The 12048-nt window shown below is 43.2% G+C and overlaps 1 protein-coding gene across 4 annotated transcripts in view; it reads right to left on the bottom strand.

Annotated features, from left to right (window-relative positions):
- Positions 1–12048, bottom strand: part of RIC8B (RIC8 guanine nucleotide exchange factor B) — a 100524-nt gene that overhangs the window by 2258 nt on the left and 86218 nt on the right. The window contains exons 10-12 of one of the 4 annotated variants that reach the window (XR_016510427.1): positions 10149–10232; positions 5824–5962; positions 4942–5118 (exon numbers count right to left, since the gene is read on the bottom strand). The exons of 2 other annotated variants lie outside the window; for them this stretch is intronic. Coding sequence is in view for 1 of the 2 variants with exons in the window: in XM_090272566.1 (XP_090128692.1) it covers positions 10193–10232 (40 nt within the window). In the remaining variant the exon portion in view is untranslated. Of the gene's footprint in view, positions 1–4941; positions 5119–5823; positions 5963–10019; positions 10233–12048 lie in introns of those variants that run through there. One more of the 4 variants, XM_090272566.1, reaches the window with a different exon arrangement.

Here is a 12048-nt window from a genome sequence, read left to right on the forward strand (position 1 = left end):
ATTTCTCACGGACATGGGCAGCACCCCCGAACACATCCACAACCAAGAACCCACATGGCAGCGGCTGTACTGTTGGTGGGACTCGGAGTGAACGCAAGCAATAAGGCCTCCGCTCCTCCTGTCGTCCCCTCAGGTGAGCACAGGGAAGGGCTCCCTCCTGGGAAGGACCAGCCACCCAAAGGCGTGCTGGTGTTACAGGTGCAGTGAAACACCCTGAAGTGGGGTAGGAACAGCTCAGCGGTCCCTGACCAGCCAACAGTCGCCCAGTCAGGCCGCTCAGGCTAGCACTGGGAGACTTTCTGAGAGCTTGAGAAATCAGTCACGTTGATGGCTGACAGGCTAAGTTGAGGATCCTGCATATTATACAGTAGGAAACATGTTTCCTGATCCAAGAAGTAGGGTCAGAATCATAGAACTTAAAGTTGAAGGGGCCTTGGAGATCATTTAGTCCAACCCCCTCTTTAAGAAGAGCCTGAGTGACTAACCCAAGGTCACAGAGCTAGTGGCAATGCCGGACCTGGACACGGGGCTCCCGCCTGCCGGCCCAGGGCCCTCTGCAGCGCGCGCACCTGGCTAACTGCTCTGACTGCCCCGGAGGAGCACGCTGAGTCCGGCTGCTCAATGTCTGTCCGTGTCACACGCCGGGGAGACAAGGAAGCCTGGGCACAGCCGCTGCCCTTGAGTAGGTGAAATATGTACGTGAAAAGTAACTCAGAGCAGAACAGGACAGAATGTTGTAAGAGAACCGCGCACAAAGAACTGGGGAGCTCAGGACAGCAGAGCCCCGCCCATCAGGGGACGGCGGGGACAGTGCCCCACGGGGGGCCTCTGCCAGCAGAGCAGGCACGGGGCTCTGCCAGCAAAGGCGGCTGCGTAAAGGGCTCTGTGTGGTGCCATCTGCTTGTGTGATTTTGCAGCCCTCGGACTGCGTCGAGTTCCTTTCTGTCTCTGCTCTCCAAAGCTGTGACAGGCTCTAGCGTTTGGGGAGCGGTGGGGGTCTGCGAAGGGACAGCAGGAGGTGAGCGGCACGGGCAGTCTGGGGTCTAACAGTCCAGGGTCCTAAATGCCTAAGGACAGACCTCGGGTTCTGCCCTGTCAAAAGGCCCGGTCAGGCTGGTCTCAGAGGGAACTGTCCCCGGCAGTGTGTGACAGACACACCGGAGCAGGGAAAGCGGGTGGCAGAGAGACAAGTCACCAGGATGTCGCTGTGACTGTGTGAGAGAGGACGCAGACAGCTGGATTATGGCTATGATGTGGAAGACAAGGCTACACTGCTGAGGCAGGTCTCTGACCACTGGAGGGGCAGAGGGCTGGCGGGGGAAGGAGAGGAAGGAGTACAGTGTCCCTTTGCTTCCAGCTCAGATGGCCACTTGGACAGTCAGGCCACTCGCTGCAGCAAGAACGGAGCAGGGAGCAGGGCTGGCGGGGAGAGGCTGACCTCTTTCGGACAGGAGGAGCCTGAGGTCCTTGCATGACAACCAGGCAGAAACGCTCAGTGGAGAGCTAGAATAATGTTTCCACTGAAACTGCGCTCCAGCAGTGATGTGCGCTATGCATGTCTCTATTTTTGTAACACAGTTTCCTAACTCTGTGCTGAAGGCCGCTGGTATTGGACACCACTTACTAGTAACTGACACAAAAGGAAAAGGGGAAAGGGGACAATCTGTTAGGAATCAAACATTAAGGGATAAGGAAGTTCAAAGGTCTAAGGAGGCTGGCGGACTTGAGTACAGGAAGGCGCGGTGGGGTCAAGGGCGGGGGCAGGTAGGAGGAGACGAGCCTAGAGAAGTTCTACTGAGGCAGAGACGACCGCTGGGCGGCACGCCACCACCCCGACCGCTACCGCGTGACGCTGGCGCGGGCTGCCGACTGTCCCAAGGAGCTGGCCTTCTCAGTCTACCCAGGAGGAATGTGCTCAAATCAAGCCCATCGGTTCCGTCCCTACTCCTTAATCCAGTTTTACAATGGAAATAATTAAGAACAACCCAAATGTTTTATGGCCAATAATTCATCTCCAAAATAAAGGGCCCCGTATTTTAATTCCCGCTCGTGGACTGTTCTTTGCACTCACTTTTTTGGGGGGCCCTTTGTCTCACCCCTCCACTAACATGGAAGCTCCTGAGGGTCTGACTTATGTTCCTTTCCACATGGCTCCTGGTGATGCCTGGACTTACTGACACTTCTGCAGGAGAGGTGTCAGTGGTAACTGGCCACGCAGTAGTGCATCGCGCAACTACATTAAGGTAGCAACGTGACGTAGTGAAACAACAATATCTGGAGCCAGGAGGTCTGTTGGCAAAGTCCTGGCTCTTCCACTTACCAGTTGTGTGATCGTGGGCAAGTCTCTTAGTGTCTCCCCATCTGTGAAATGGGAATAATGGTAATACTAGCTCTACCTACTTCCTAGTGATGATGGAAGGACCAGCGGCAATTGTACTAGTGGTGGTAGCAGTAGTAGTAATAAAAATGCAGGGGAAAGACTTCTGTGGCCTGAAAAGGAGTCCTAAACAGTAGTAGTTACTGTGGTATAACGAATGGCACACACAGCAGAGCCAGAAAGCCCAAGGCTCTGCCCTGGGGCACCGAGGACAGAAAACTCTAGCTGCAGAACTGGGACAGTTCTGCACTGAGTGGTCATGAGGGCAAAGGGTCATCATACATCTACAGTGTGCAGTGCAGTGGCTGGAATGGAGCTGGAACCTGTAAGTTGCACCTCCCACCATGGGATGATGGAATGTTTCCCCAAGCTCATTAGGACTCTCTTTGGGAATTAAGGAGGAGAAGAATATGCAGCAGCAAATAAAAGACATGGTCCCTGTCCTCAAGAAGCTTTTAGCCAGTTCAGAAGATAGAACACATACACATATTAAACAATATTTAAAGAATTACAGAACAGCAGATCAACAAGCTTGAGATGATTAACAGGCAAAGAAAACCCTGCTTTCCCTAGCTTGACAGTCCATCAATATATTCTTATTACAACTGAAATTTGTTCAAAGGAGATTTCTTGTCCTGTCTGGGAGCAGAAAAAGAGAGGTTCACTTACAGATATGTGATTATTTTTCCTTGTAGACCCCAGCTTTACTTTTTAAACTGCCATCTTAAATTAACATTTCTGATATTCTTCGTCTCTATCATATAGCTAACAGCCCACAAAAAGCAAAATAACACTTTGATATAGAGACTCACTTCTATAAGGTCTGATAAATGACTGGTTATACTGGACTGTTTCCTTTTATTAGCTCTGATGTATCTAGACCAGCAAGATGTGGACAGAGAGTGGGAAGTACTAATGGAGACCACAGAAACACTGCTCTACCCATCACGTGCACGTGGGAGGGACACAGGAGGAGGTGGGGATGCTGACCATGGCCTCCATGCAGGAGATGGCCTCGGGCCAGAGTCTTAACAGCAGTGATGAACATGGACTCACGGGGAGAAAGGCATCCCGGAAGCAGAATAATTAGTCAAGCAAAAGCACAGAAGCAAGAGTTAGTGTGCGCAGGGCCGGCAAACAGGCTCGCGTGGATGAGGCAAAGGGGAAGAAAGTGGAAAACAGATATGGGGCACAAAAGAGAATCTCAATGGAGACCATGAAATCCTAGGCTGACAAGTCTAGGTCACAGTACAGAGATATTTTTGTCTTCTATTTCAAGGGCCCTACATTTAAGAATATTTTTTATTAAAAATAATTCTCATTACAAAGTTTGAAGCTATGAAACAACATCACTGACACATTAAAAAGAAAGTGCTTTATGCTTTAATTTTCACACCCCAATGTGTCTAGCACAGTGCCTTGCAGACAGCAGCTCCACAGTGTTTATGAACTAAATTCCGCTGTAGTTGGTATCATCTTGCACTTTCACAGAAAGGGAAGGTATGGTGTTTTATGGGCCTCCTAATAAATAAACCATGCCCAAGAGAAAAGCTAGATTTTGCGGTAGAAGATTCACTTGAATCATCAGGATCCACAGAGTTAGGAAAGGTACTATTAGCATCCTACAGGAAATTCCGCATAATGCTTTCAGGGATTTCTCGTTCTCTGCTAGACTGTGAGCAACTTGAGAACAGAGTCCATGTCTTGTCTGGCTGTGACTGAGAATCTAGTACAGGATGGAGCACACAGTAGGTACTCAGTGAAAGGATATAATACACGGGCCATAGCATAAAAGGAGAATGGTAGAGAACCATTTGTCAGGAAACGTTCTCCTATTATTTTAGCTGTCATCAGTTATCTCCCCAGTGAGTCAGTATCACCAGACACTGTGACGTCCAGCAGAAGTCAGGCCCCCTTTGTACCACACACCCTGCAGCTCCCAACCACTAATTGGTGTAGATTCAGCTTCTTACATATGGGGCATCAGGACATCTAGATTCTAATTTCAGATCTTCCACTAATTTGCTGGGTGTCCTTGGGCAAGTCATTCCCTGCTCTGGGCTCGAGTCTCCCCATCTATAAAATGAAGGGGTTGGACAAATGATCCCCAAGATTCCTAGAGTCTAAATGTTAGGCTACTAAATAATTTTGATCTATTTAAAAAGCTGCTAGGTGTTTAAGACACTAACACTCAATGCTGCTAAACCTTTGTTTTTAATAAATATATTCTAAGCCTAAGAGTCAAACACAACATCCAACCTAAATGTCACTGACATACACCAAGACCAGAAATCCTTTCTGCCAAACTATCAGATGATTAGAATGATTACAAAAGTAAATCAAAGCAATGGCAAGGCTTACAAGGAAGGATCTAAATTCAATCGTGGCCCTCAATAAACAGGCCCGTTCATGAGGAGTTACTCGTCCTAAATTCTGAAGGTCCCATCCAAAAAGGACGGCTTCGATGTCAGATATGTGTACATCACGGTTAAACAGGGATACTGTGTACTGAAATGTGCATCAGGATTAAGATATTCATAGAGCAACAACTCCTTCATACTTACCTTCAATGCTACACACAGGCCTTAACACAAGTTAAGACTGCCCTCGTTATCATCAAAAAGTACAGTGATGGCTACTGGATAAAGAGCCCATTCTAGGCACTGTGACAGTATCATGGCGGGCTTCTCATCTGATCAGGCATCTGGCCAGGGAAGAGATAAGCCTCCAAGAATGTTCAACTGGAACGAAACATCATTTAGAGATTTGATCTTACTAAACGATAAGGAACCATATCTATAAGGGTTTGGCCAGGCACGAGGACACAGATAAAGCACGTCCAAGAATGGAAAGCCTACTTTGCCCCAGTCTAACCCTTGGGACTGCTAATGAAAACCAATAAAAAAAACAAAACAAAAACAACAACAACAACCAAAAAAAGAAAAAAAATACAACACCCAGAAAACTTACTTAAAGATTTAGGGGTGGGAGATTATGGGATTTATAGCATATTTAAAATTTTCTGGTATGCTTTTCTTTCCAGATATAGTTTAATATTTCCCTGAGCCACCATCTCCCTGTAAGTATGGTCCTCTGGGAGGCCTGGGTTTACATAACTTCTCAGAACCTTAGAAAAGGTTCCATTTTTTAGGGCTTCTGGTTCCTGTGTAACTCTCTCCCCCAGAAATGACAGTGCAACATTGGGGCTCAGACATTAACACACCCAATCGCACATTATAGACCAGGTCAGCTGTGTATGTGTGTAAGACACCTTACTTGACCTGGAAGCAAGAGAATACTCCTGCCCGCAGCACATGTCTTTGTGCAATACAAACAAAGCATTCAATTCAAGTGTACTTGTTGAAAAACAGGACATAATTAAGCAGTTGGTAAAATGCATTCTTGTTTCCCACTTGCAGATCTCCCAAGAGTCCCTTCGAATTTACCTATACGAGTTTCAGCTTCCCGCTTGCCACTTAGCTTGATAACGACTCAAAAATCATTCCCTTGTTTTCAAGGGCTCTTCTTTCTTGTCTGCTCTGTGTACTACAGGGCAGTATTGACACATGGAATTAATGACAGGGTCTGTAATGAAACAACAGTCATGCAAACACCGGTCTGCTCTTTTGATAAAACAGCATGTTAGAGACCTATTCACCTCCCTCTAATTGAGTACTGCATAATAGTTCCGATCCTTTTATGTAACATATTTTGTTCTATGATTAGAAAGGAAGAAAAGGGGGAACCTATGAGGCATTGCTTCCTTCAATCACCCCCTGATTAATTCTCTGTTTTTAATGAGGGTGGCTGCTATTTAGGCAGGTTCGGTTACATACTTGTTTTGTTGACTTCTGTACAATGTATAACAAAACCCAGGATAGGATAATTGGGGACCATTTCTTTGGCACAGGGATTCCTGCTCTTAATGCAAGGTTGGCTTGGAAAAAAGAAGCCTGACATTTTAAATTAGCCATTTCATATTTAATTCCTTTAAACATCTGAAAGATAGGATGAGAAACTGGTATATAAATAAAGCCTTTTAATTAACACAGAGCTTCCCCCAAAATGTCAGCAAGAATGGAGCCTGTGACAGCCACGAGAAAGCTCTGTAATCTCTGCTACAATTCCAGGTCTGAGAGTGCATCTTATTTCAAGATTTCAGGATCACTGGAATAGTCCATAATTCACTGAAGTACAATGGATTTCCCAATAACTTGTGATATTCCTTAAGTGTTTTTAATCCTTTTTTCCCACAGAAATAGTATTACAGCCTTTGGCCTTGGTTAACATATTGAGTTATGTACTGTGAAAGTGTGTTTTGGACCCTGCTCCTTCATCTTTCATTATGTCTTCCATCTAACGGTTTCCTGGTGCTGACTGGTTGTACTGATTTTCCACTAAGCCACTAACCCAATAGGTAGGAGGTATACGGTGGCTTTTCCATAGCAAATTCTAGGTATTCGGGCTGCATCTTTCAAAAATGATTCTGAGGCTCTTTCCTCAGCCCTCACTATCATGCTTTGGGATTGAGCCACAATTGGGAAGATGAAATATATAGCATAAAAATATCATCCCCAAGACAAATGGATATGGCATATTGTCCACACATGTCCTTCCACCTTGTGAAGGCAACTGGGAGTTTTCTAAACAGTCCCAAAGGGAGGCCTTTTTAAAGTTAAGTTTTCCTAATGTGATTACACTAAATAATAAGTTGTCAGAATACCTATAATCATTCTCTTTTCAAGATTGAGACCTTATATTAATATAGAATAATAGCAATTTTACTGGTTTCATCTATATAAAGCTGTTTTTTCTTTTGTTAAAAATATAGGCTATTTATTTAGCTCCTGACCTGATATTTGAAAAGAGCTCAAATCAGCTATGGAACGAAAGAGCAGGAATACATGTCCTCCAAATCTTAATTTTCTTCTCAGGTAAATATGCTTACTATCTGTCTTTATGCTTTGCACTTGTTTAAAATTTAGGATGTCTTTTATTAAAAATAATCAGACTGACAAATTGTGGGGTGGTGTTGTCAATTTTCAAAATAACACATGATCTGGAATCTGAAGACTGAGAATTGAGTCCTAGCTACGTCATTACCCAGATGCCTAATCTTGGGCCAGTCACGTGTTCATTGGTCCGGTTTACTCTTCAGCAAAATACCTCTTTCCCTATCCAATCCACAGAGCTGTTTTAATGATCAACAGAGATGATACATATGGAAGTATTTTTAAAAAACTTTAAAGCACTATATAAATATTAGTCTTTTATTATTGTTCTCAATTCTGTTAGATCACATGCAAAGCTTCTAAAAACCTGCTGCCCACCTCATATTAAACAGCACGTTACAATGCAGAGAAAGAGGTTAGGGACAGTGCTAGAAAAATAAAATTCAGTTTTTTTCTTAAGTAAAGGTGGTTCTTTATTATTTCTTGGTAAAAAGTTCTTTATAGAACTTTTCTATCCTTTTGTCCAAATTAGCAAAACAAATATTAATAAGAGGTCAGCATGCCAACTGACACTGTTGAATCAAGTAAGAAACAGAAGTTCTTATTATGCTCTTCCCAAGCAGGAAGGCTTACGCGTTACACAGGGATGGTAACTAAGAGAGCAAACAGCCAGCGGAGGCTACGTTTCTTTGATAGTTCTCTAACGGACAGAAGCCATTCCAGCTAGTGCTTAAACCAAGAGTTCATGGCAGTCACTCCTACTACAAAGTTAAAGGACAATGACTACCAACTGGCAATACAAAGGCAGCTCCTTAAGAGTTGTCCAGCCAAAGGAGGGGCCCTCGATAACCTAACAAAATAATATCAAGTTTCTCAACTTAATCCTCCCCTGCTACTTTAAAGATATATTAATTTACCTGGATCCAAGTTCCCTTAATTGAACTTGCAAGCAACCTTATAGCGTATGTTAATGATGTGGAACAGTGCTAACGTAAATATAATGTAAGCTATAAAATATAGGCCAGATATGTAATCTTAAATGTTCTAGTAGCCACACTGGAAAAGAAAAGATAGGTACATTACGTTTAATGTATTTGGTTTAACTCAGTATATCAAAAATATTATTTCAATGTAAAAATCTATATTAAACATTCTCTTTTTGTATTGAGTCTTTGAAAGTCTGAGCATTTAACACTTACAGGACATCAGACTAACCATGTTTCAGGTGCTCAACAGTTATATACGGCTGGTGTTTACACTACTGGACAGTGGAGACCTAGACGATCTTCTGATGTAAATAACTGAGATCTTTATACTTCCATTCCTACAATCGATACCACAGTGCTTTAAAAATGGACCACATTTCTGAAATGCACCTGAAAAGCATTTCCTTGACTAACTCATCAAAAAGGTGGGTAAAATCACAGTTGTTATTTTTGTAAACAAATTAACTTATTTGTAAGAAAAAAATTTACATATTTACTATTTTTAGTCATAAACCAGCTGTCCAAGCTTTAGTAAAATTAAAAATAATCTTTGAGTTAAAAAGAACTATTCTGTATTCGGTACCTGCATTTATTAAGACAGCCATGTCCCAAATACCACAGAATGACTGGCAATAATTAACTAATTAGTTAATTGGGTAAGAAGGAAGAAATGGGAAAATTATTATTACATAAAGGTAAATTTTAAAGGGCTTTGATAGAACATACAAGCAACAGGGCAATGCGCCTTGTTACACAGTGATGGGGAAAGAGTGGGGTATAAGACTAATCAGTCCTGATCCCAACTAAGAAACTAAAGGGGATTAGAAAAGTCAAAACAAACCTGAAATATTATTTCCCTTGGTTAGTTTAAGCTTAAGCCAATCAATTCGCTCCCCCCTTTTCTGAAGGAGGCTGCATTATTACATATGAGTTGTATGCTGTCGCTAAGGGGAATGCAATTGTATTAGCCACACTGGACTTGCTTAACCACACACAGTCCCTGTTCTGATCTCCCGCTTAAAACTGCAGGGGCTTTTTTTTTTTTTTTTCAATTTAGAGAAAGAGGAGGTAGAGAGGCAGGCAAATTTCATCCCCCTTTTCACCTCTGCTCTCACATTAAAAATGTCAAATGAAGCTTTCCATAATCTCATGCCTCAGGCCTTTCTTTATGTTTGATAAATATTATAATTATCTTCCTATACCAAAGGAATTATGTTCCCTGATATTTAAATTAGCCAGTCACGGGCCAACAAATTCTTTTGGAATTCTTTTCTAGCCTTGAATTTTATGACATTTGGCCAAAAAAACGGAACTGCCCAAAGTATATTTTAAAGTCTTAAACAATATAGGCTATTTTACAGAGTAGAAAGCTGACCTACAGACTGGGGGTTCAGCCGTGTTATTTCCTCACCCCCTGGGGAAACCATGGGATACAAGGCACTGTACTAGCTAGACATGATGGGATTAATAGGGCTCAGGTTATTCTCGAACTCTTAAGACTTCCAGGCCCTCTGTCTAGACCTGTCACAAATACAACCAACCCTTGTACTTAATAAATAAACAAACAAGCAAACAACCAACCATCTGGAATCCTACTGAGTCAGCTGGTATTCCATGGGAAGAAAAACATCGGCGCACCAGTCTCTCTAGTGCCCTTGGAAATCTAGGTGCGATAAAGCTGCTAAGACGGTAAGCTCCTTGAGGCAGAGGCTCTGTCCAGCATAAAGGCAAAATGAAAATGTGATTTTAATTTTTGCATTGGTGGTTTTACAGTTTTGGGAGTATCACCTGTCCCCTACACCAGGCTCAGTAACAGTACTTGGCATGACCAACCTTAGTCATCGCTTTGGTAAGAGCTTTGGCACGGGCCACTGTTGCTAACCACCATCCTGGTGCAGGTCCTTCACATCTGCTCCCCTACGGACGGAAAAAAGGACGTGTCTAGTGTCCGTTCATTGGCCACGTCACCTCCAACTCTGTCCTTCACTCACATGCCTTTCAGTTCAGGCCCAGGAGAAAATGATCCCATTTTTGAGAAGGAAAGTTAATCGGACAAAGCTACAGTACACTTTCAGCGCAATGAAGACTTGGTGGGACGCAGAATGTCCTCGGAGTGACAGTGGCGGGAACTGGGCAGCAGCACAGTGCTGAAGAGGATGGCTGGGAAGTGTTCTGGCAAACACTGACGCTGACAGACAGACACAGTACAGCACAGGGGACAGAGCAAAAGTCCTGCGTTCTGGCAAATGAAGTTCTTAGTTTCAATTTCCTATGGAGCTAGAAAGAGAATGTATGTGAAGTGTTTTGTAAACCGTTAAAGGAAATGGATTATCACCAGACATTAAGTGTGAAAATGTTTGGGGCAATTCTTTGGGCCTGGCTTTTCCCAATGATAAATCTGATAACATATTAATCAAATAATGATAAAATAACTTGAGCTCGTTGGAAGGAAGATGTAGTTGTGAGCACCAGAGATTTATCTTAGTAACAAGAGTACGTTTCCCTCCACATGCCATGAATGGTCATTTCCCCATGTGCCTATTAAATACCTCTTACACTTCAGGGGTTAGCACAAATGCTACTGTCCCTCTGAAAAAGTCCCTGATTCATCTGGACAGAATGAACTGCTCCTTTTCCTGGGTGCTTATAGTTCAACATAGACCTTATTTTGTTATTATTTCATCTACTTTGTATTCTAGACTACAGTCATTTCCTTCATTAGCTCTGAGTTTTCCAAAGGAAGAGACTGTCATGTTCACCGGTCTCCCTCATCTCCCCAGCACAGCGCCTTGCACAGCACAGCTGCTTAAGAAATGTTCCCTGAATTGTACTGCATGCAGGTCTACCTTGGCTTTATGGCTTCTTGTTTACCTCAAAAAACAAAAACAAACAAAAGCAAAAACCAACAACAGTGAAAAGAGAGGAGAAACTTAAGACAAACACATAAGATGCATAAAGAATGGCTTCATTCTTTGCATTCCTGCTTTGGAATGCCCACTGCTGATCTCCACACTGTTTGGTCATTGACTGCTATTAGTGACAGCAAGTGTTAGAAAGTACATAGAGACAAACAGTGTAAAAAACCCACCACACGTCATGCAAAACGCTTGTGACTTAGGACTCTTCTCAAAGTTGCCTTTAGCTTTAACTTCAATAGCAAAATCGGTATCATCAAAGCCACCACAAGATGTACCTGCTCTGTGTTATAAATGTAAAAGCCAGTGTCCCCTTCGGTTGGGCATCTCTCTGCTGGGTGCTTCTGGGTATGTATTTTCTTTGAGGCATAGTTTAAATTAAGTGGAAGCTTGGTATTTCAGGCTTGCCGTTTGTGTATGTTTGTTGGCAGCCTCTAGAATATGTGGATTTCCCTGAGATTACAAGAAGGACCTGGCATTGTTTTCTGTCCCTGTTATAGGGATGCCTTATGAGATGATCTGGTCTCGTTCAGTAAGTCGAGTGCCTGCGTTACACAGCACTATCTTAGGTGGTTCTACCCCCATCTCCTATTTTCTTAGCTGGGAGCTGACTCATAGGTATATGGGCCAGCTGACTAGCATCTGTGTAATCTTTTAAGAACTCGTATTATTGAAATAACTTATGAAAATATTTATGTAATTAACTGGTTTACTGTCCTAACACACTAATATATTCCACTTAGGTCCTATTAACATTCTTCCTACCACAGGGACTCTGTCTGTTCTCCTCCTAACTGTTATGCTTACTTACACCACTG

This window comes from Furipterus horrens, unplaced genomic scaffold (genome assembly GCF_987537825.1).
Source record: "Furipterus horrens unplaced genomic scaffold, mFurHor1.1.pri manual_scaffold_4, whole genome shotgun sequence".
Taxonomy (NCBI): Eukaryota; Metazoa; Chordata; class Mammalia; order Chiroptera; family Furipteridae; genus Furipterus; species Furipterus horrens.